This window comes from Plodia interpunctella, chromosome 2, assembly GCF_027563975.2.
Source record: "Plodia interpunctella isolate USDA-ARS_2022_Savannah chromosome 2, ilPloInte3.2, whole genome shotgun sequence".
Taxonomy (NCBI): Eukaryota; Metazoa; Arthropoda; class Insecta; order Lepidoptera; family Pyralidae; genus Plodia; species Plodia interpunctella.
The window spans coordinates 620,355-644,485 of NC_071295.1; the positions used below are offsets into that span (position 1 = coordinate 620,355).

At 35.9% G+C, this 24,131-nt stretch overlaps 4 protein-coding genes across 5 annotated transcripts; all 4 read left to right on the forward strand.

The window, feature by feature from the left end:
• Positions 1-900: 900 nt before the first annotated feature.
• On the forward strand, positions 901-6,619 carry LOC128677222 (peroxidase-like). Its single transcript, XM_053757922.1, has 10 exons — positions 901-1,058; positions 1,354-1,544; positions 1,783-1,975; positions 2,594-2,794; positions 2,969-3,113; positions 3,295-3,451; positions 3,642-3,806; positions 4,207-4,405; positions 5,120-5,225; positions 6,017-6,619. Exons 1-10 carry the CDS (start codon positions 914-916, stop codon positions 6,186-6,188), a joined length of 1,674 nt encoding a protein of 557 aa, XP_053613897.1. The 5' UTR covers positions 901-913; the 3' UTR covers positions 6,189-6,619.
• A 6,653-nt stretch (positions 6,620-13,272) lies between these two features.
• Positions 13,273-15,278, forward strand: LOC128676993 (leucine-rich repeat-containing protein 74B-like). The gene has a single exon (XM_053757497.1). It carries the CDS (start codon positions 13,342-13,344, stop codon positions 15,025-15,027), a length of 1,686 nt encoding a protein of 561 aa, XP_053613472.1. The 5' UTR covers positions 13,273-13,341; the 3' UTR covers positions 15,028-15,278.
• A 3,385-nt stretch (positions 15,279-18,663) lies between these two features.
• On the forward strand, positions 18,664-20,779 carry LOC128679681 (gastric triacylglycerol lipase-like). 2 transcript variants are annotated; one of them, XM_053762076.2, is made up of 3 exons: positions 18,664-18,764; positions 19,176-19,383; positions 19,502-20,779. In XM_053762076.2, the coding sequence occupies exons 2-3, from the start codon at positions 19,365-19,367 to the stop codon at positions 20,734-20,736; spliced, it is 1,254 nt and encodes a 417-aa protein (XP_053618051.1). In that variant the 5' UTR covers positions 18,664-18,764; positions 19,176-19,364; the 3' UTR covers positions 20,737-20,779. The 2 variants fall into 2 exon arrangements, with proteins under 2 accessions (XP_053618051.1, XP_053618058.1); XM_053762083.2 differs by having other exon boundaries at positions 18,665-18,764; positions 19,176-19,372.
• Positions 20,780-21,659: 880 nt separating this feature from the next.
• Positions 21,660-23,449, forward strand: LOC128677630 (lipase member K-like). The gene is made up of 2 exons (XM_053758608.1): positions 21,660-21,741; positions 22,251-23,449. Exons 1-2 carry the CDS (start codon positions 21,660-21,662, stop codon positions 23,447-23,449), a joined length of 1,281 nt encoding a protein of 426 aa, XP_053614583.1.
• Positions 23,450-24,131: the final 682 nt, after the last annotated feature.

Consider the following 24,131-nt stretch of genomic DNA (forward strand, 5'->3'; position numbering starts at 1 on the left):
GCAGCCCTAAGGGTGCTCTCCAACTGCTCCCCCCGGACAGCCACCATTGTGTCATCTGCATAGCAGATAACTATTGTCCGGGGGGGGCGTGGACGGCACCTGCGTCAACCCCAAGTATCCGTCCAGAAATGGCTCCCCCACGCCCCTGCTCAGGATGCTGCCCGCCAAGTTCGGAATGGGCAAGTATCTTAATGTCTACATTCTGGTACGTTCTGTTCTGGTACGTTGGTGGTAATAATATAATAATAGTTGTTCGCCACGAACTTAGACCTCGCGAACACAATACATTTTTACAAAATTGTGAATAATTCAAAAACGAGTTAACCGATTTTGTTGTCTTAAGTTACCAGTCAAGTCAATTAATAAACGGAGCTCTGAGGTTACGGTTCAATGAATCAGGAACTAAAATATTTTAAAACTTATGATACTATATTTAATGTTGTTGTAATGCTTCTTCTTTTGCCCTCTCTATATATATAATGTATTTTATTATGAACTAGCGACCTGTCACGTCTTCGCTCAGGTAAAACCATAATTAATTATACACCTAAATATTTCTCAGAAATCACACAATCTATTAAAGAAACTCGCATCAAAATCCACTTGCGTGCTTTTAAATATCTAAGCATAATAAACACAGAATCACTACATAGTTTTATACTATATAATGATTATGTGTTTCTTTTGCACATGGCTAGAAGAACCTTCTAGTTCACCATCGCTATGTTTGTTTCTTTGTTGCATTTTTTTTTGTTGTTATATTGTTACTAATACAAACAAGAAAACAAATCTTTTTTACTAAATATTGGTTTTGTATAAGAAAACAATCAACAAACTAAAGTACTTCGATCAGACTGATACATACATTGAAAGGGATAATAAACGTTCCTCAGGGAACACCCTGAGACCAGCTATGAACGGCTCCGAGCTGCCGTCAGCTCGTCTCGTCCGCACCAAGATTCTGAGCGAGGGGTACCACGCTGAACATCACTTCACTCTCCTGGCGTCGAACTTCCTCCTACTTTCTATTATCGATGTTCTAGACGTATTGTACCTTTGTAAGTAATCCAAATACTAACATGGCTGCGGTGACCACTTTCCATATGGACCGCACGCCCGATTGCTTGTTCATTAGTATTAAAAAACATTTCTCTAGATTTAACTTGATTACTCATCTCTGATTTCAGAAGGAAAATGATATGGTGAATGTCTTTCAGATCTGATATAACCGCACGTTCTAGTCTGAATAAAGAATTTAGCAATGACAATTACTGTATAAGAATTATAAATAAGCCTGTCTAGATTCTATGTATCATTCGATTAAAACATTACAAAATCAATGTGCTCTTTCAGTAAGATACATCGTTGCCAGCGAATGTTGTTTGGGCAACACTCCGAACCGCGCCAGTCCTGATTGCATCGCGATCCCGGTCCCCGAGGATGACCCGTTCCTGCGCCGCAGCGGCGTACGCTGCATGAACCTCACCAGGTTTATCACCTTCCAAGACTTCCAATGTATACCGAACAGCTTGCCAGCTGAACGAGTACGTAATTTTATCGATCTTTATACGTTCATTGTTGTTGGTCTTCTCATGAACATGCTTTATATATTTATCCAATTGTTTTAATAGAAGCTATGTTTCAACATTCTGTCTAGATCTCCAATCATCTGTCTTCTGTGGTCATTTTCCATTTTCTTTGAGCAAAAACTTTGGCTATGTCTGGAAGTTTGAATCATTCTAGTGAAAATATCTTTAACTAAATTGCTGCTACTCGTTTTAGATATCAGTCCCGACTCCATTGCTAGACTTGTCAATAATCTACGGGAACACAGACGAGCAGTCAGCAAGAACCAGGACTTACCAGAACGGTCTACTCAGGTCGGAGTTCAGAGATGGAGTAGAGAGACCCCCCGGCAATGCTCCAACGTGCATTTCTAATAAGCTGCCTAGAGAAACCGCTTGCTTCGAGTTCGGTAAAATAATTTTTATTGATACCAGGTAGATTGCAATGAGTCCTACAAAATTTATAATTGAGTTTACTAACGCACGCAAATATTGTCCAACGACATCGTACAAAAGTGTATAGTTTTGATTAATTATTACGTCAATTTTTCTTCGCAGCCAACGTCACATATGTGTGTACATTAATGCAACCGCAAAAGTCTAAATTTTATTTTTATTTCTTTAATTTATGTACAAAGCATAACAATACAAATATAAAACTTACAAATAGGGACTGAATACAAACATACTACTAATTTCTATAGAAATACTAGTTCATGAGTCTACCCATATTAAAGAAAAATTGAAAAGAGAGGTATTTTTTAATGCTTATAACTTATTTAAGATAATGCAGCATAGACGTCCACATATTTGATACTTATTAATATCATATATGTATGTATATAGACTCTGGGTCCTCAACGAACTGAATTAAAAATACGATTTGTTGTGCTTCGAAGAGTAATTTTGGTGTGCTTCGACGGGTGCACTCAAAACAAGTGCGCTTCGAGGAATATCTCAAAACATTACATCTTGCTATTGCTTCTTTTTCAAATGAAAATATTTTTGTTTTTGTTGATCTATGAAAGGTGATTCATTTGACGGGAACACTCTGCCCGGTATTGCACAGAGCAGCTTGATATTCTACAGAGAGCACAATCGACTCGCCCGAAGATTAGCCGAGATCAACGCATGCTGGAATGACGAGGAACTCTTTAAAACTGCCAGGGAGATCAACATAGCGCAGTGGCAATACCTGACATACTATCAGATGATGCCTTTGATTCTTGGTGAGGGTCATTTCTGTATTATTTCTCTTCTTAAATTATTCTACATTCGAAACAGTTAAAGACGTTTTCATAATGTGTCCACTATTACGTATACCATTCATATCATATTTAGCATTAAAATTCTTTAACATCAAACAAGATAAATAAATACAACAGAATATCTCTTATAAATAGGAACGAAGAATGCACTAGAAGTTGGTATAATCTACAACACTGACGGCTACGTGAATGACTTTGACCAGAAATACAAACCTGGGGTCTACCACGAGTATGCTTTGGGTGGCAGGTACTTCCACACTTTCCAGGAGGGAAGATCGGAGTAAGTAAAGAATTCATTTGATTGAAAGGGAAAAGTTAGGTTATATAGATCAAACAAAGCAATAACTTAATTTGACTATTATAATATGTTTATAATAATGTTATTTGTGCATTATAGCACATTGATAAAACAAAAATACTGGTACATTAATCGTCAGAATTAATATACTTTATTTTTACAGTCTATACAATAACAAAGGAGAGTATTTAGGAACCAGAACAATCATTGATGATGCATTGCGATCAGGCATTTACGAGTTGAACAATACAGAGGCTGACCTTAACCAGGGTTCGTTCAGACAACCTGCTGCCCGGTTTGATTACAACCTAGATCCAGACGTAAGTAACAAAATTCTTAACAATATTGATTAAATTTTATGCTATTTAAAGTCATGGTTAATGGACTGAACGAATATGAAACATACATAAAACGTAATGGATAGCAGGCAAAATTTTCAAATAATTGTAAAATCTGCACCGCAAGAATAAATCACAAAAAATTGCAAAGATTAAGTATTTTAAATTTCAGGTGGCAGAGCGCATTTTCGATGGTCTACAACGAGCTTCAGATTTAAGTGCCATAGACATCAAGAGAGGTCGCGACCATGGTGTACCTTCTTACAATGCTTACAGGAAGCTCTGTGGTTTGCCCGTTGCCCGCAAATGGGAAGACTTCAAGGAGATTGTTCCTGATGTATTTATATAGTCATTTTGCTACTAATGCATTTTGAACTTTAGTCATTATGCTATTTATAATATTTATATTTATAAAGACGATCTAGATACGTAATCTTTTTGATATACTTAGCCATTCTGATATATTTACTGAACAATCGGCTGATTGTCAAAAATACACGTGAGGTCCAACAGAAATATAAACTTCAGAATTGTGACAACCGTGTAATGATCAAGAAGTTAAGCCAAAAAAACTGGAGCGACACACGATAGCGCGTTCTAAAACTAGATATCGCTATCTAGTGACATAAATATTCAATTTTAATATTGGCGATTAAACATTACCTTCTGATACTAACCCCATGTAAAGATGTATCTATCAGTCGTAATCTAGAAATATAAATGTTTCCTGTTTTTAGAAATTAGAACAGTTCAAACGCCTCTACCAAGACGTAAATGACTTAGAATTGATGCCCGCAATCTACAGCGAGAAGTGGCTCAAAGATGCTTTCGTTGGCCCTACACTGTTCTGCATCATGACACAGACCTTGGTGCAGTGGAGGAAATCTGACAGGCATTTCTTTGAGCATGGAGATATACCAACTGCCTTGACTTTGCGTAAGTAATAAGCCGAATTAACAAACTATTAAGCACAATAAGTTTAGACAAAGTAAAAAAAAACACAACATATCTAATAACATATCTAAGAACATATTTTGACGACCTCATGGCGCAGTGGTAAAGTGCTTGCGTTTGAACCGAGAGGTCCCCGAGAGGGTTCGATCCCCGGTCAGGTGAAGATAGAAAATGATCTCTTTCCGATTGGCCCGGGTCTGTTGTCCGGGATGTTTATCTATATATGTATTTGTTAGTATCCCATAACACAAGTCTCGAACTTACTTTGGGGCTAGCTCAATCTGTGTGAATTGTCCTTACATATTTATATTTAAATATTTATTTATATTTATATCTAAGAACATATCTAAGAACCACCGCATAAAAATTAGCTATCAAATAAAAAAAGCGCATTCAAATTGGTTCACCCGTTGATGATGTACGGTTCCACGTACACAGATAGCCTTAAAACCCTCTTTTTGCGTCGGGATAACCAAAGCCATTCATAGGCCGAAACGAGACCTACAATTTCCTTTCCTGAAAAACCTTCCATTACCTACTACCTCTTTCTGACTATTTCAACTAAGCATTTGCATTAATTCGTTGTAGGTTAAATGGTTGAAAGTTGGCGCCAGAAAGATACCAGCAGGCAATCAAAGACATCATTTTAAATTCAGCGTCTTGGTAAACATTGTTTAAGGTAGTCTGTTGTTACAGCTCAGCTACATGAGATCAGAAAGACAAGCTACGCGCGTCTGATGTGCGACAGCGCGGTCAGAGTCACACAAATTCAACCCCAAGTTCTACTTAATATAGACAAAGAGTAAGTGGCTAGTAATTATATTAAGAGAGTATTGATAGAAGCCGCACTGTCAAATGCAGCTACCTCCCTTTTAACTTTGCGTCTTTCCAGTTATATTTGTGAGGCCATAATGTCACAAAGCCTGGGGGCAGCCTTGACAATAATGCTTAATTTTCTCAAGGTTATTCGACCAGATCGTAGGTCTGGTACATCAGGCTGTGTGTGACGTGAATTATCCTTGCTTGGTAATGCTGTTGACTATCACCCAGACAGTGACCCTTCGTCGCATCGTATGACATCAACGGAAGGATTTGGAGGATCATTCTCACTAGTTCCCCTGGCAAATAGTTCCATGGAACAAGTGAATTATTTTTTTCTCAGTAGTTTTGACATTCCATTGACTTTGAAGCGTCAGATTTTTTTTTTCTTAGTAGTTTGAAGCGTCAATGGAACTACTTAGAAAAAAATTCTCACTGTTTCCATGAAACTATTTGCCAGTGAAACTAGTGAGAATGATCCGATTTGGAGATCATTGTCACTAGTTCCACTGGAGACAAAACAACAAAATAATAAGATCCAAATAATGGTTTTGAAGTTAGTGGAAGATCAGATGGAGAAAGCGTATCTTCTCCATTTAACTCGCTATTTAATAAATTGTTCAACCTATATTATTCATCACCATTATTTTACCGTTTCATTTTCTCATCAAATTCTAATTAATTTTGATTATTTATAATAAGATTCTGTAATTAATTTCTGATCCGTGCTTTTATCTTCAAAATTTTACAGTTTTACTTACTTAATTTTTACAGAAATCAACTGGTATCCTGTAAAAAGATTCCTGGTGCAGACCTCACCAAATGGGGAGATCCGAAGTGTCAGAAGAAGGACGACCATGACAAAGATCATAACAATATCATCGACGAACACCCTCCCCACTCTGATGTCGATTACAGTTGGAATGCTTATGTCGAAAATAAATAATTGACTTCGACGTGGGAACCTATCGTTCTATCCTCTCTCTTGCGAGCATTTTTTCGGTTTCTTCCTCAGCATACTCTATTATCTTCCTTTTCTCCACTTTGCACGGTCTTCGGCATCAGTGCGCAGACTATTGGCATCAAACCGACACCTCTTGCTGCCCCTTCTGGCAGGACTTGGCGTAAACGGTACAGCCAGACATTATCCAAACCAGCAAATCACCCTACGTGATTTGCTGGTTTATGCAAGACGTGACTATACTAGTGTGTAAAACAAACTGTGAAAACAAAAAAAAACACGTAGTGAATTTCAGGCTGTACTGTACTCTCTCCACCTCTATATAATTGTTTCATTTAATTCTACAATGAACATTGATTTACTATTGCTTACTATAACAATGTTCCTCCTTAAATAAAACACGAAATTGTTAACTACCTATGTGTTTGTTCTTTATTATCAATCAACACTTCTTGTATGTACGTTTTAGAAGCTTTACATTTTTTAAATCATTGTTTGTCCAATCGTACAGTTTTTATCAAATCGGCCAAGCAACTTTCCACAGCAGCAGTGTTCCTTAACAGTTTCGACTTTGAGGCCTTCAAAAAAAGATAATCCGCTTTCTCAAAAAGTCGGCAACGTATTGGTGACCCGGTGATAAGTATAAGAACAGTTTGTCTAAATTAATTTATTTGTTAGCAATAAGAGCGCAGTGGAAAATACTTAATAAAATGTTGTGAAATATGTTACTTACGTCCACATACTGTCTCATTTCCACAAATAGCATACGCAACGTGTAAAAAAGAGAGAACACGTTCCAACGCTCAGTGACCTTTTTTTATATATCACGGTGGCTACCATGATTACAAGGCAGTGATTACTAGGTATTACAAAAAAAAAAAATAGTAGGTTATATTAGAATCACGCGTAAACAACACCCATTAACAAAAATAAACTTTTTAGTCTTTCTGCTACATATATATTATAAACAAACAAATATATCATCTAATTGCTTGATTGAGCCTACCAAGTGTATAAAGGATTAAAGGATTTCTGTAGACATCACAATGGTATTGTATTGCAAATTTGAATAATGTATTGTAGATACGTAATAACGCTTCACGCAACATCTTCCGTGGTCTTGTAATAAAACATTGTGTTTAACTATGTTTCAAAATGGTAATAAAGCCACTAACCCTACATTTTTTACCATTGTGTGCTAACGGAAGTTAAATAAATAAATATATTGGGACAAATCACACAGATTGAGCTAGTCCCAAAGTAAGTTCGAGACTTGTGTTATGGGATACTAACTCAACGATACTATATTTTATAATAAATACATATATAAATAAACATCCAAGACCCGGGCCAATCAGAAAAAGATCATTTTCCATCATGACCCGACCGGGGATCGAACCCGGGACCTCTCGGTTCAGGGGCAAGAATCTTACCACTGCGCCACCGAGGTTGTCTAAATACTTGCTTAAATACTTTGTGAGGTATCCCTGGATTTTACAACATACAGTTGTGTTGAGTATAAGTAAGTTAGTGGACAGCCACCACATTTAAAGATTATATTTTATTATAATATTGCTTATGGTTATCTCATAGAGTGACATTGTTGTTGTGAAAAATGGTTTAAATTTGTAAGACGTTAAAATGTAGCTGATAGAAATAGAAGAGAAATAAAATGATTTAATATAAAGGAACTTTAATTAATTGAGGCATTCAGATCTACAAAGCCAATAGGTTGTATTCACAGGTTGTGTACTAATTAAATTTTTGTAAAATTCAACTTGGATTATTATTTGCTATGACAAATCTTGGGTTCTGAAGTCTCAATCTTTGTTTGCGACAGCTACAAAAACAAATACAAATTGAGGTAAAAAAAATCAACAAGAGAGAGATAATTATTATATAAAAAACACAAGAAATTAAGTGTGTGTTGCAGCAATACAATAAGACAGATCTCAGTCGTAATATAGTCGTTTCATATTCTGCTTCGTACTATAACGTGATGTGAAGATTTCCGGACAACAACAAGTAGATATACAGCCCAGTTAAGACCCAGTGAATTTTCACTCGTCCTTCGCAAACACTCTAGGTTGCTTCTGAATAATGACAGAGCTGATAAAATAGATATACTAGCAACCAACATTCTCAAGCCAAACATTAATTCTTAAAAACTCGCTTCTTCAACCAGTGTGTTTATTAATTTTAACACGCTTTCATTAAGTTAACCTGTATGTATGTAAGAAATTATGAAACTGGAACTTCATGATAAAACGTCGTATCATAGCTGTGTTTGGACTTGTTAGAAAAGTCTTATAATTAACTTTGGCCACGATGAAATTTCAAGATCTATTGATGAAGCCGGACGATAGGCACAATAATATTTCGTTATCAAAGACTAAACAGTTCATGGCTTATACGTGCACTTGTAAAAGCGTGTTTTTCTAGTGTCTTTTAAATTATTAATTTATTATTTATTAATTACCTTTGGTGACCATGTAATACCCTGCTATGTACCCAAAAAAGATAGATTCAGATTTCTATTCTATCATAGATCAGTGATCACACGGTGGGAACATCACCACCCGGAGGCCACTCTTCTAATGTCGATAATTCCGCTCCCAATCCTTTCCAACGCGATCATTTGTTTGATTTTGAAAATTCTTTTAAGTAACTCGATATTACGGAGATATATAATATTATATTTACGAAGGAAAAGTGTTAACTCATAGAAATATACCTACCTAAATGATGGGAGGTGTGACGATTTATATTTACTGACATTTTTTTTTTCTGAAACATTTTTAGAAAAATAAGTTAGGCAAAATTGGCTATACAGTCTAATCATTAAAGTTAACGCGAAGAAGAAGAATGGGCAAATATTTCTTCCTGTCTTATTTCTCAATACTTAAAATCAATACCGCCAATAAGCCCACCAAACAGCTAAGCGTGGCTTTCGAATCTCACATCTCTAAATAATATTAAATGCTTTGTTGTCATTACGTTTATAAACTTTTACACAGGTTGGGCCTACCTACAAGTTATATAACCTGTGTTAGGGAGGCCCGCTCTTTATTTGTATAATTTGTGATATGTATAAAGCTAGTACATTTAACGCTTAGCTAATTAAAAACAAATTAAACCAATACCATTTACCATGCAAGTACCCTAAGATTTAAAAATATTATGTTAAAGCTAATTGAAAATATATATTTAATAATTACCTCACTTGCTTTATTCTAACAGAATTAAGTTACATTATTGCACCCTACACAACAGTGCTTCAATGTCTTCATACGTTTGAGAATTTAACCAATTACTTTACATTTACGAGGTGTCAGAGAATATATATTTATTTATAAGATTATATATATATGGCGACATGTGCGTACATTGCCTTCGGGCGTATACACTTTTAACACTAAGTACTAAAGCTACAGCATAATTTCTGCGTCTATTTAAAAGATTAGGGTTAAATATCAATGTGCTATGTACTTTTAATACAGCCTTCAAAACATACAACTTTCTTACAGATAAAACCTCACTAATATTATAAAGACTACCAGTCGGAAATCGATAGGGCTTAAAGTTAAAAACCTTTAGTAGAGATCTTTGTGCCCTTTCAACTCCAAGAATGTAGTCTTTAGCACACCCCCAGACTATAATACAATATCAATAGAATCGATTGTCCCATCGCTATATAGATCTGTCTCAGCAGAGATTTAGTTGCTACTTAAATATCCACATTAGCTGTCTTATTCTTCCCATTAACAGCTCTATGTGAGAGTGCCATGATAAGCGCTGATCCACCTAGATACTTGACTAATCTCTAGGCTCTGTCTACCCCGTAAGGGATGAATGTATTCTTATCAAAATATCTGCCAGTGGCGTAAAATTAAAACGTGGTAGGTACAGCAACTTATTAAAATATTCTATTCTACCACACAAGCGCAGCAGACTTCAGTTAATAAGCAACTTACACCCGCAATTAAAACAAATCTGGAAGCTTCACTGGCAGACCTGTAATACCGATATATGCAACAAGTTTAACCAAACATCCTCAACTTGAAAATATTCTATTCCAATCCCTACTACCATAGGTTTAACGTTTGTTGAAGCGCATCATGAACTTGGTGTTAATTAAATGAGTTTAGCTAAAGCGTGCATTAAGCTTGGCAGAAAATAATTTCAGCTTATGTGGAGTTTTTGCGGTACTGCGAGTGAATTATAGTTTTAGAACATACCTTTTCTCGATATTAGATAACATAAAATGTATTTGTGAATTATAGTTTTAGAATGTTCTAAAATATTCGAGAAAAGGTATGTACCATTTCTCGATAAAAGGTATGTACCTTTTCTCGATAATAGATAACACAAAATGTATTTGTGAATGTTGTGAAGAAGTTATATGAAAATAGTTCCATCCGTTTATCGTCAATAATAATTTATACAGCATTTTTTACGATCCTAATTTAGGTACTTACTAGTTGGAATAAATATCTGTTTACACCAAATTCTTACCGACGATAAATATATCTCAATAGAATGTAAATAAAAAACAGTTCGTATAATAGAGATACCTATGCCTAAAATCTACAAGCTACATCACCTAAAATTTTAGAGACATATTAAAAGTTATTGCCTCATAATTTATTATTTAAAGATCCTATATTTCCTAACGCAAAAAACTAACCCTTTTATGTAACATCCCAAAATATTTTAACAATAACAAGGGTAGGCCGCGTGCGAAGCAAAAAGCACGAATTCTTGGACAGCCCGTGGCTTTTTGTAAGCTCCAGGAAAGCTTCTTGCCGCGTTTAAAGGTCAACATAGTTAGGATGCTTGCATACTTATTTACAGATATAAATACTTAGTTGTTTTATTATTTAGTTGGCGTTAATAGGCGCGTTTTAATAGGCGTTGCATTGGAGCAGCATTCTGCACTTGATAACAGTGTCCAATAATGGTACGCTATTAAGACTAGAAAACAAAACGTAAATTTAAAATTCTGGTCTAAAGTCTGGCTTATCATGTACGTATAATGTTATTTTCAGAAGAGTGTATCAAGTTTTATCTATACTTATAGGAATATTATTAGGAAATATATTAAAATACATACCTAGATATTTAACACCTAATGTAGAAATTATACGAAACTTTATTCACGTTATTTGATATATATACTTATTGCTAAACCTATAAGTAGGTACCTACCTAATTCTCATTTAACATCAATTCTGTATCTAGCTGTCACGACCGACCTTTAACTTCTAAGTGTACTTCTATGTAAAAATTAATCTGAACTGAAATCAAAAAGTGTATGAAATTAAAATAGTAGTTCCCTACTTCAGATCAGATACAGTGTTATTTATTTATTAAGGTACACCAACAGTATTGACATACAACATTCGACACAAAGCACATAAAATTAAGTTCTAATGTAAACACCAATTACAGGTTACACCAATTACATACACAACGTTTACCATGGATTTCAAAATAACTGATCAAATTTTATTAAAATATATAAATATGTTTAAATACATTCAAGCTATCGTCAAATATGTCCAAAACACCCGAGATGAGATATAACGAATTGTATGTATTGCACATATTGTTAACAGGAGCATGCGGCTACCCAGATCAGACCTCCCATGAGTTTGCTGATGGGTTTTCACAAAAAGTTGGGTTGAAAACAACATCAATTGTTGAAAATTATAATTTCTGCTTTTGTGTAATCCCCTTAATCGCCACGTCGCTCATGCGAGGATGTCGTTTCACACCGATTGCTTTCCCTCAATGGATATTATCGCCTAAATTTTTCTTATAAGCTATTAAGAGGCCAGTCATTGTTGCCTTTCCGCCGCTCCTAAAGGATATGGCTCCTAAGGCTAATAATGCCTTTTTATAATTCGGGTTTAGGTTGAATTTTCGCCATCATACATGTTTTGGGATTGTTTTGTTAAATCTGATATCTTTACATACGAGTGTTATAACATAGATTTCACGTCACGCCTGTGTGAACGCGATAAACTCAATAATTACCAGACTGGATTTTGTAATGAATTACCAATAGATGTGGGATTCCTGAAAAAGGTTTAGGTGTTAAATTTTATATAGATTATCTAAGCGACGCCGCAACGGGCCGCTAGTTCAAAGTATGCATTGGACTATAATGCTTTTCGTAAATTCTCTGCACAATTTGGAAAAAGCTAACCAAGTCAACGGAATAAAGAAATAGGATTCGCAAAAATGAAGTAGCTTGTCATACAAACTCCGAAACTAATGGAGAAACCTTTTTATTACGGCCACTAAGCTAGCGATTAATGTATTTCACTTCTCACTATCAAGTCGATTCGCAGTGAAAGGCAGCTAACCAATCACATTGCGGTGTGGTTGTCTCCGCGTCACAATGGCGCACTGTGATTGGTTATGTGCTCATCTCACTGCGAATCGACTCGATAGTGAAAAGTGAATTGCAAATCACGCTTCATCCTCTGTATCTTTAGCTATTTAGCTATCGTTCACTCGTTTTACTTGACGTTCACTCGTTTTACTTGACGTTGACAGTGACGCTACAATTCACTCCTCAACTACCTGTGCAGAGGAAGTCTTGCCTGGCTCATACTTCAAGAACAAGATCATGTACAATGTAAGTTTATGAGAAAATAGCTAGGTAGTATTACCCGCAGCTCCGCCCGTGGTATGTTAGATCTCAAGATTCATTTACTATATCTATATCTAGTCAATTTTCATCAACACAGCCGCGGTTTACCCGTCATATCGTGACAGACAGATATAGACAGATAGATTTTCTCCTTTATAATATTAGTATACGTAGTATAGCATGACTGGTAACTAAAAGGTTACATATTTTCTGCTATCCACTTTGTACATTATAAAGACGCCTTAATTTTAAGGTCCCTATAATAAAATATTGAACATCAATATAATATAAAACTTTTTGGACCGTTTGTTACTTAGTTCATAAAAAATAGGAATTATGACATTCAAAATTATGTCATTTTGATTGAAATTTGAAAATTTATTATTTCAGTAGGTATACAAATAAGCTAAGAGTATTTGATACATAAGCAAATAATTATAATAAGGTCTGTATTTTAAGCGCATTAATAAACTCAATATGTCCAGCGAGTATTCGTTAGATAAAATCACAAATTCAGTTGTGGAAGTGATTTTTGAGAAACAGCTGTCTTCCTCGGAGGAACCCCCGATAGACGAATGGTCCTCACTTGATTATGAAGTTCCCGATGAAAATATAAAGCGACAGAAGCAAGCTGAAGGACTTTACGATCCGGGAAGTGGTGAAATATGCACTAAATATATTCCTCTCTCGGCCAGCTCTGTGCTCCGTCACGTCTATTACAACTATCCTGGGATCAGGGACCCAGGAATTGAGGATGCTCTTCTGAAACCTGAATATAAATTACAATATCCTTCAGATGGATGCGACCTGTACTTGGATCTATGTAAAGAAATTGATGTTTGTCCCGTGAGGGCATTTCATCGGGGATTGTTGCAAGAGAAAATAGATTTAAGATACTATGGTATAAATCCGAAAGGTTTCCGACCTATGGCGAAAGCTTTGAAAACGAATTCGTTTGTAAAAATTTTAGACTTAACTGATAATTGGATAAGTAATGATGGCTGTTTCCATTTGGGTGAGATGCTATTGGATAATGTTACGTTAACAGAAATAAATTTAGCCGGTTGTAGAATGGGTGTTAAGGGAGCTAAGATGCTTTTGAATAATATTCATTTAAATCGTACGCTTAGGAGTCTAAATTTGTCCAAAAATGAGCTTGGGGATCAAGGTGTTGAATTATTAGCTAACGTTTTTTTGAAAGGTTTTGATCTTAGAAAGTTGAACCTTAGTTTCAATAAAATAACAGGAAGAAGCTTCTTAGTTTTATCTGAAGCGTTTGAAGCTAATAACAAACTAACTCATTTAGACTTGTCTTGGAATATCATATCGTCTTCTCCGAAGGAATTTTTTGTTCTTTGTACCCTATTATCGGTTAATCTGTCATTAGAAGAATTAAATTTGTCTTGGAACAGTTTGAACGGTGATCATATGGGCAATGCCATAAAGATATTGTTAGCAAACCCAAAAGTTCGCCTGTTAAACTTGAGTAATAATAAATTGGCAGGAAAAGCCGTTAAGGATATTGGAATGAATTTACGTAAGGCTAAAAAACTTGAAACATTAGATTTATCTTATAATCCGCTATCGCGAGATGATGCAATAAAGTTGTTGGAACGTTTACAAGAACGCAGAGTGAAACTAAAGAGACTTTTACTTGATAACGTAATTGTAAATGAATTCTTCATGACACTTCGGGAAGAGATACTTTCTTGCGATTTTCGAAGCGACACTGTAATCACTTATGGTAGCGTTGATAAGATATTTGTATGTCATCCCAAAGACATGAGAGAAATAATCTTTGACAGATGTGAAGCGATTTGCAAGTCGAAGAAAAAGTCAATTGATATAGCTTTACTTATTCAAGAATTGTACAGGGATGATCCATCGCCCATTGGTACTAGATTTTTCACAAGAATAGTGAGGGATAGAGGCGCGCAATTAGATGACGATTTGATTGAACAATTGGCTAATTGGTTTCCTGGACCAAAATCTCAGAAAATGAAATTGATAAATCTAGCTGCGATAGTAGATTATCTCAAACGCAAGTGGCCAGACCGAAAACTACCTCCGACGCCCCCACCAGAGCCAGAACCTGTACCGGATTTGAAGAAAAATAAGAAAGGTGTTAAAAATAAGAAAACTACTAAAAATAAGAAAAAGTGATTAATTTATTTTTATATATTTATTTTTTTATAAGCTATAACAAGACTTAGGTGGCCTCTTATAGGAAGAACATGTAAGAGATTTGTTTCCTAAGATTAGGTACTGTATGTTAGTAATATCATAAAATGCTGTAGCCTTATTATTAAATGAGTAGTTAACTATCTATCTATCTGTCTAGGTATCTGTGATTAAGTTTTATTTTGTACATGCATCCCTGACGGCCAAACATATCAGACATCAAGGATATGCATCACTATATAATTCTTTTAAAAAAACTTGTATAATAAATGAATAGTGTAATTTGTTTAGTTGATATATTTTTTTTTACTAAATTGTCTTGAAATTTTGCAATAAATATTCATTAAGAAAAACAGATCTTAATGACATATGATCTGTGTCCATAAATCACAAAATTACTATTCTATCGTTTACTATTTAGATGTAAAATTTTAACTTAATTACGGAAAATCCGCATGGATATATTACGAGATTGATGTGATAAGGGCCCGTGTAAATCATGGGTTATAGACCTAATTATTAAGTAAGTAATTGGTAACTCATACAGATACAGTATCACTTCTTCATCTCTTACGGGGTAGACAGAGCCTAGAGTTGCGAAACTAGAAGGCCACGTTTAGCTATATGGTGGGCTTATTGGTAAAATTTAGATTAAATCGTGACAGGTTGCTAGCCCAACGCCTATAAAAAACTCTTTACAGCCTTCCCTTGATGACTTGATGACAATCTGCGCGGGAGTAGAAGCAGCTGATATATTCTATGATTTTCTTTCATGGAAATTCGCATGAAAATTAGTAATTGGTATATAATTAAAAAGGTCCTTGGAAGAAAATTTTGATAGGCACGCTGATTCCGCGGCCCCACGCGACGTCGCGCTGTATTCCCGTCACGCCGCATCCCGCATATTTTTATTGACCGGGGTCTGGGACTCCAGCGGAAAACAACCGACTTTTAATGCCCCGAGAAAACAATATAAATTAAAGTACTAAGTTCTGGCTATCTGCCATCGATCGTATTACAGACGACACTCAAATAGACTTGAGGTATATCGTTTTTTAATTGTGAAACTAAAGCACAGCTTCGTAAAGTACAAATGAAAACAGATTCTTCTGAAATTTTACTTACTTTAAGAGTTCGCCATTAATAGGACACTTGTAGTAAGCATCCTTATTGAAGTTCCATGATCTACCACTCTGCCCTAAGTAATAATACCTATAAAATATCATCATAAAGTCTTAATTTCTGTTTCTGACCTACTGGTAAGATTGTCATCGGTCATTGTTATATTACAAAGTACTTTTAAAATTAACTGTTTGTTAAAAGCTTTTATTATTTAGTTCCACCTGACACGTCAGTTCGCAATCAAATCTTGCAAGTTAAAATTTTACCAAGTAGATGAAATTTAACTGGCAAAATTTGGTTGCACACTTGTCCTACAGAGGAAACTTTCTACGTCGTCGCTTCTGTTTTCATAGCTCATTATTAAGACAAGTATAAACAGCTCGTCCACTAGTCCCTACCAGCTGTCCGTCCTGGTAGATACAAGTGGAATTATATTTTCACTGTTCCTACCACGCTGTCACTGCGCGGGGTGAGGGGAATTTCGCTTATACTCATGACTACTGAGCCGACTGTGGCACCCAGGATTGGCTACCAATCCTGGGGATTGGCTACCAAAGAGTGGATATCTCAATAGTTCTCGTAAACGGTAACGTATGAGGTCTACAATATTTTTCTTCTCTTGAAAAATAAATAACTATGTTACTAAACTAATACAATTTTTTTTTCAACTTGTTACTCTTTCACGCAAAATCTACACGGATTGTTGTAAAATTTGGTACACGGCTAGAATATAACTTGGAACAACATTTGAATATAGGGTACTTTTTATCCCCAAATTGCATTGCGTAGCTAGTATGTTGTTAATACATGTCTTCTCCAAAAATATGCGATCCCGAACGACCAATTCCAAATAGCGCTTGAGCTCGCTGTCATCAATCGATACGGCGAATGTGTACACACAGAATTAGTGGAAAACCCTAACTCATAGATCAACAAAAAGAAAAAAAAACTGGTCATGACTACACCATCCAGTTCCTAAATTGATTAATTTCAACAGCAAACGCTATGGAATAGAGGAATGATATGAATCGATGTTGAAGATGTATGCAAGTGTATTACTATACGAGTATATATGAGGTCGGGTCGTGTAGTGCTCGACAAACTAGGAATGTTTCGTGTGCTGATATTGGTCTCGGACCATGGAGGAACAAGTCTAGAATTTTTTTTATGGATGTGGCATATTTAAAGTGCTTCCTCACAGTTTGTAACATTTGTATCTTTTCTTTAAGAAATTGTTACCTATTTAATTGTGGCAAAGACAAGTGATAAACAACATTATGCTATGTGGGTCTGTCTTTTGACAGTAATAATATAAAATTTTAACAATAAACTTCCCTCATTGGTGTTCCCTAATAATAGTCAGGTCATGATGGAAAATGATCTTTGTCAGATTATCCTGGGTCTTGGATCTTTATCTATATGTATATGTTAAAGAATATAGTGTCGAGTTAGTATCGTAGAAAAAAAGTCTCAAACTTACTTTTGGGCTAACTATATATATGGGATTTGTCCTTATTAATATTGCAAAATATTGTTTAAATTTCTACCTAAAAATATGCCGCATCAATGATACTTCGTTCTCTTCGCTCTCCCGTTTCTCCGCAGAATCGATAGTATGTCCAGAATGCTAGGAATGAAATCTCGTTTTACTACAATGAACTAATATACCTATCTACCTAACCTACCTATATACCGATATCCCGATATGGTTAGTATATATGTTCAGATGCAACCCACAAAATGTGGCGTGTGATCGCACATTATTCTTTTATCTCGTGCTCGTATTGAACAAAACCATATTCATACCTCAATCAAACTCACACAAACAAGACACGTGGTAAAGCGACTCACACGACGTGCTAGCTACCTTATTCTGCCTAAAGTCCGAACCAACCAACTACGGTAAGCGAATGTTCACATTTGAGGGAGCACATATTTATAATAGGCTACGGACAGACATAAAAAAAAATATCCAATCTCTTGGTGCTTTTAAAACAAAACTAGCTCAGTATATTTTAAAGTTGTAGTTATGTTTATCTAATTGGTTACAATGCGGAACAATTGGGTGGGTTATTTTTTATCTTTTTTAGGCCTAGTTAAAATTACTGTACTGTTATATATACGGAATAATCTGTTCTTTTTAAGTGCGTTTTAAACATTATACGGTATTTTTAAATTAATTCTCATGTAAGTGGATATGTGTCTTTATGAGAATAAAGTTCTTTAAACCTATCTATGGATCCCTAGAAGAGAACCACTCCATATCCACCCATGGCCGTCATATAATGTGACTAAGGTTCTTGAAATTGAATAAAATTAAAGGTTATAAAAATTATAAAAAACGCTCTGTGTACCTAATATTCCAATCAGAGTGTGTGTGAAGCGAGCATCGATAACATTTTAGAGAATGACGACACGACAGAAAGCAAAACCGATTTCCATATATAAATTTGTGGACTGATCTATCACTTTGAGAAGAGCAGGTAAACAGATTTCATCATCATTTGTCATCCCGCTGTCTGAGTGTTGAGTTTGCACGAGGTATTCCGTAGTCCGCTGGTGATTTTTAATTTTATTTCATAACCTAATATTTTCGTGTACATGTCTTTTTTGTTTGTTTGTAATAACTTAATAATACATTATATAAATAACTACATTAATCAAAATGAATACAAGAAAGATACATTGTGCAACGTTTTTTATTGTTTTTCTTAGAAGATTACGACATAAATGTTCAAATGGTATACTTAAAGCCTATGTGGCATTCGGTATCAGTCACATGGAATTAGTAGGTACTTACTCACTCCGTACGGAGTAGGTACCTATTAGTTCCATGATCAGTCCACCAATAAAACTGAACAGAGATTTTTTTTTAATATTTTGTCAACTTTAACAGATACTAAAAGCGGATTGGCGAAAGCCAAACTTTACATATTCAAGTATTAGGTTACATGACATCCCAATTCGTAATATTTAAATAACAAAAGTGTTTTTTTTTTTTTGTGTAGAACTTTGATAATAATTGTGATGTACTGTGGGCGGATCCCTGAGGCACTAATAGTACACACAAATGTGTTTTATTGATGTGCTGTTTGCACATCAATAAAACACATTATGCACACATTGTCTCAAGTGTTTCAACAATCTCCTGTCACAAGTAGAAATTTAAATACATTAGTCTTGCAAATTCTTGGGCGATGAATAGGTACGTAAAACGTGAGCATTTTCGTTTTTTTTTTAACTAAATTAATAACATTTTTTTTATGAGGAAAAAGTATATTTTGTATTCTGTTTAGGTTACTAAAAAATATTTAAAACCTATATCTTTTCACAGGCAAAATGCACAACATATTCATCTGGTTCACATTCAGCTTGGTTTCTTCGGAGTTGACTGATAACATCGACTTCACAGCGCTTGGTCCTTCTCCTCGGAGAGACCTCCTCTTTCCTGAACTAGTGAAATACGATGGGTATCCCTGCGAAAGCCACTACGTCACCACTGAAGACCACTATATCCTTGGCCTGTTTCGGATCAACACCGCGCCTCACAATGACTCGTGTCCCTGCGATTATGCCGATAGGGAACCTATTATCTATGTCCACGGTCTCTTCTTGAGCGGAGACGACTGCATTGTCCCGGGACGAGGCAGATCTCATTGCTACAATTTTGCTGATGCTTGTTACGACGTATGGATAGCCAATAGCAGAGGTAACCATTATAGCAGAAACCACACCACACTGAATCCCGATAAAGATAAAGCATTCTGGGATTTCTCTTTCGATGAAATGGCAAGGAAGGATATGCCCGCAATTATCGACTACGTTTTGGAAAAGACTAAGAAAACTCAAGTAGTTATCGTGAGTCACAGCCAAGGTGCGACTGTCACTTATCTTCTCTGTGCTGCAAAGCCCGAATATAATGACAAAATTAAATATGGATTCGGATTTTCCCCAACGGGCTGGTTAGATCACTCCAAGTTCTTCGTTATTGGTGTTCAGGCCTTGGTAGCTGGTGCTCTTGAAGGAAAAAATGACATTAATTTTGAAATATTACGCCACATCGGTCCAGCGTCAGCCTTGGGCAAATTCCTGTGTGGACTCAGCGAACTGCAGTATCCAGTTTGCATGGCCCTCTTATTCACTGCTTTGGGCTACGACAGATTTCAAATTAAATCTGATACGATAAACGTTTTACCTGGTCATTTTCTCGCCGGTACGTCAATGAAAGATTTCGTTCATTGGGGTCAAGTGAGAAAGAATGGTTTTAATCATTACGACTTCGGTGCTTCGAAAAATTTGGAAATATATGGTCAAAAAACTGCTCCTCCATATAACTTGAGCTCTGTTACGACGAAGTGGATATTTTTCGCTGGCTTGAATGACTATGTCGCACCTGTGGCAGATGTTCAAAAGTTGGTGTCGGCGATGCCGAATGCTGAGCTCTGTGTGCTTAAGGACAAGAACTGGGGCCATTTAGATTTCATCTATGCCGACAATCTAGCCGTGTATCTCGACCCACAAATATTGAGGACTTTGGATACTTGTAACTTTACTTGTAATTTATATTGATAATGATGAGCATATTTCTTATAAAATTATGTAATGTAATAACTATCATATTTTTTCTTCCTCCTCCTCTGCTACACTAGTTGTTTGATACTCCTGTCCCCTGGTCTATGCACAACCACAGAGTCATAACGCATTGTGCCTCTTCGGTTGTGGGTTGGATGGTTGGAATGCTTCTGAATTTATTAATGAATTATCATAATTACAGATTCCACATTTAGATAACTGAGTAAGAACTTCTCGACAACATGGTACAGTTGTTTAGATACCTGTACCTTAATAGCTAAAAAAACGATTCCTGTGATTACTTTGTTCTTCCCCACTCTGTCAAGACTCTTTAAAATATATTTATAATTCAGTGCCCTCCCAGCCAGTGGTTAAACTGCATGAATGTGGGGCTGTGTCCACCCTCGAAGAGTGCACCCGCCGCCGTGTGGAGTGGGGACCAAGCATGGTTACCGGTGCTTGTTAAAATATCTTTAGAAGGAATAAATTTGTAAATTACATAGGTAGGCGAAAAAAATCATAGGAACTTTTATATAATAAGTAAATTCACTTAAATTATATGAGTAAGTATCTCTCGATTGTTAAATTGTTCGGTTTTTTTTATTTTAAAAGTACTATTTTTGACCTTTATAATCTCGATAGGTACAGTCGGAGTACCAATACCAACGAACAAATACTATCACAGCAGTTGGTTCTCCTGTCGCAAGTTCGTTATCTGTTATGAAAGCCAATATAAAAAAACTATGGAAAAAATATTTGCATTTGGCTGATGTAACCAGACTGTGCCTAATTTAATTTATGTGCTAGGAACAAATGACAAAAACACATGTTCTGTACTTACCTAACTGTTGTTACAGAAGTTAATCTGTAGAGATATTACTTCTACTTTCTTTCTTCATATCCAGGCTTAGTGACCTAAAATGAGTCTTGACCTTCAACATAAGAGCACGCCCCCGTCCCTGGTCCTGCGCCAGCTCAGCCACCAGTCGTCACCAGTTCCCAGTACGCAGGTCCATCTCCGCCACATCGCTCCAGCGGTATCCGTGACAACACACCGGTCTACGAGCGACTAGTCGGCCCTGATATAAATACCGACTTTCAATATTCATTTCGCTACAACTTTTGAACGGCTAAACCGATTTTGATCAAACATATCTACCACCGCATAAAAATAAGCTATTAAACAAAAAAAAACACATACTTACGTACCGCGTGGTGTACGTGTGTTTTTTTTTTGTTTGAATTTTTGTTTGTACGTTTTATTATACGTGTTACGTACACAGACAGAGAGACACACTTAGCGGTTAAACACATACAGAAATGTCGTCTGTTTTGTAACAAATATGTCAACAAGTTCATTGAATTAAATATAAACTGGTATAATCTTATTATTGTAGTTCGCCTTTATCACTGGAAATATAGCACCGTCTGCGTACCTACTACATGTACGAAAAAATCTCCAAACTTAGTACATAAAATGTTTCAATTACTGACTTTTATTCTGATCACAGTTATACAGATTATGGTGGCTTCTAGCGATCTTATTGATTTCACAAGTCTTGGACCTTCTCCACGAAGAGATCTCAATTTCCAAGAATTGACAAATTTTGACGGATACCGCTGCGAAACTCACCACGCGACCACGGAAGATGGATACATCCTTGGCATACATAGAATACCCCTCAGTGACTCTTGTCCGTCGGAATGCGCAGAAAGAGAACCGATAGTTTACACCCATGGACTTCTTTTGTGTGGAGACGACTGCATACTCCCCGGACCTGGGAAATCTCATTGCTACAACCTTGCAGACGCTTGCTACGACATGTGGGTAATTAACAACAGAGGCAACAGGTATAGCAGAAACCACACTACACTAAATCCAGATAAGGACTCGGAATTTTGGAACTTCTCCATTGATGAAATGGCCTCGTTGGATATGCCAGCTGCTATCGATTACATTTTAGAAGTCACCAATAAGAAGCAGGTTATTATTGTAGCTCACAGCCAAGGCTCAACTATATCCATACTAATGTGTGCAAAAAGACCTGAATATAATGATAAAATTAAGATAGGTTTTGCTATGTCGCCTGTTTCCTCATTGTACGATGCTAAAATGTTTGGTTTAGGCATCATGAAGGCACTTGCAAAGCTATTGGATGGAGATAACAATAAAACTCATTCAGAGATCTTCCCGCATGGAGGATTAGGACAGGCGGCTGCTATTGGACTATGTGGATTCTCAGAGATACAGTATCCAGTTTGCATATCAATACTTTTTGCATCTTTAGGTTATGAAAAATTCCAGATTACACCTGATACCATGAGAGCTATACCTGGACATATACCAGATGGCACATCTTTGAAAAACTTCGTCCATTGGGGACAGATAAAAAAATATGGTTTTTGTGAATTCAACCACGGTCCTAAAGGGAACTTAAAAAAATATAATCAAGAAATGCCTCCTCAATTCAACCTTAATCCAGTGAAAGTTAGGTGGATACTTTTAGCTGGACTACAAGACAATGTCGCTGATGTAAAAGACGCCCAAAGGTTGGCGTCTCAATTAGAAAATTCTGAGTTTTGTGTAATTGAAGAAGAAAATTTTGGACATTTAGATTTCGTTTATGCTGATACATTGACCAAATACGTCACCCCTCAGATACTGCTGACCTTGAAAACTGGTAAATTCACATGTAACAAATATCAATAGCTACTTAATGAGTAGGTATATCATCGCAATGGCGTTATCAAAGATTTCTAAACAATTATAAATAATAAACCTTATTAAACAAAAGATAAGAAAATTTTACAATACCCAAAGCTTTGTTCACATCCTACCCAAAACACCTTTATAAATGCCTACTAATCTCAAAGTAGGTACCTACCTACGATATAAAATACCACCTGAAAAATAACAAATAAACAAATGAAGATACATAAAGCATTAATAAACACAGGACAGCGACAATGGAGGTTAACTTTAACTCAACGTCAAAGTTGACTGGTGCAACTCACCCTCAAATATTGGAGTTTGAGCAGATAATAAAGAAAATATTATTAGGTAAGAAGGTACTAAACACTTGTGTAAAGAAACTATGTCGCAGACAAATGATTAAAGATAAACGCACTAAATAAGTATTATATATATATATATATCGATGGCTCCTACGTATACTATTGTAATCCACAAATTAGCCATTTTCGTTTTATTAGTGTTTCATAAATATTTTCTTACATACTATCGAATCCACAAACAAAAAAAAATATATAATTTAAAATAAAAAAGTTTTCACACGTATACAATCGTATGTTACCGACACGCGCGCCGTATACAGACGCAATGTCCTGTGCGATCGTCTACAGGGGCGCGGGGAGCGGAGTTGGGAATAGTA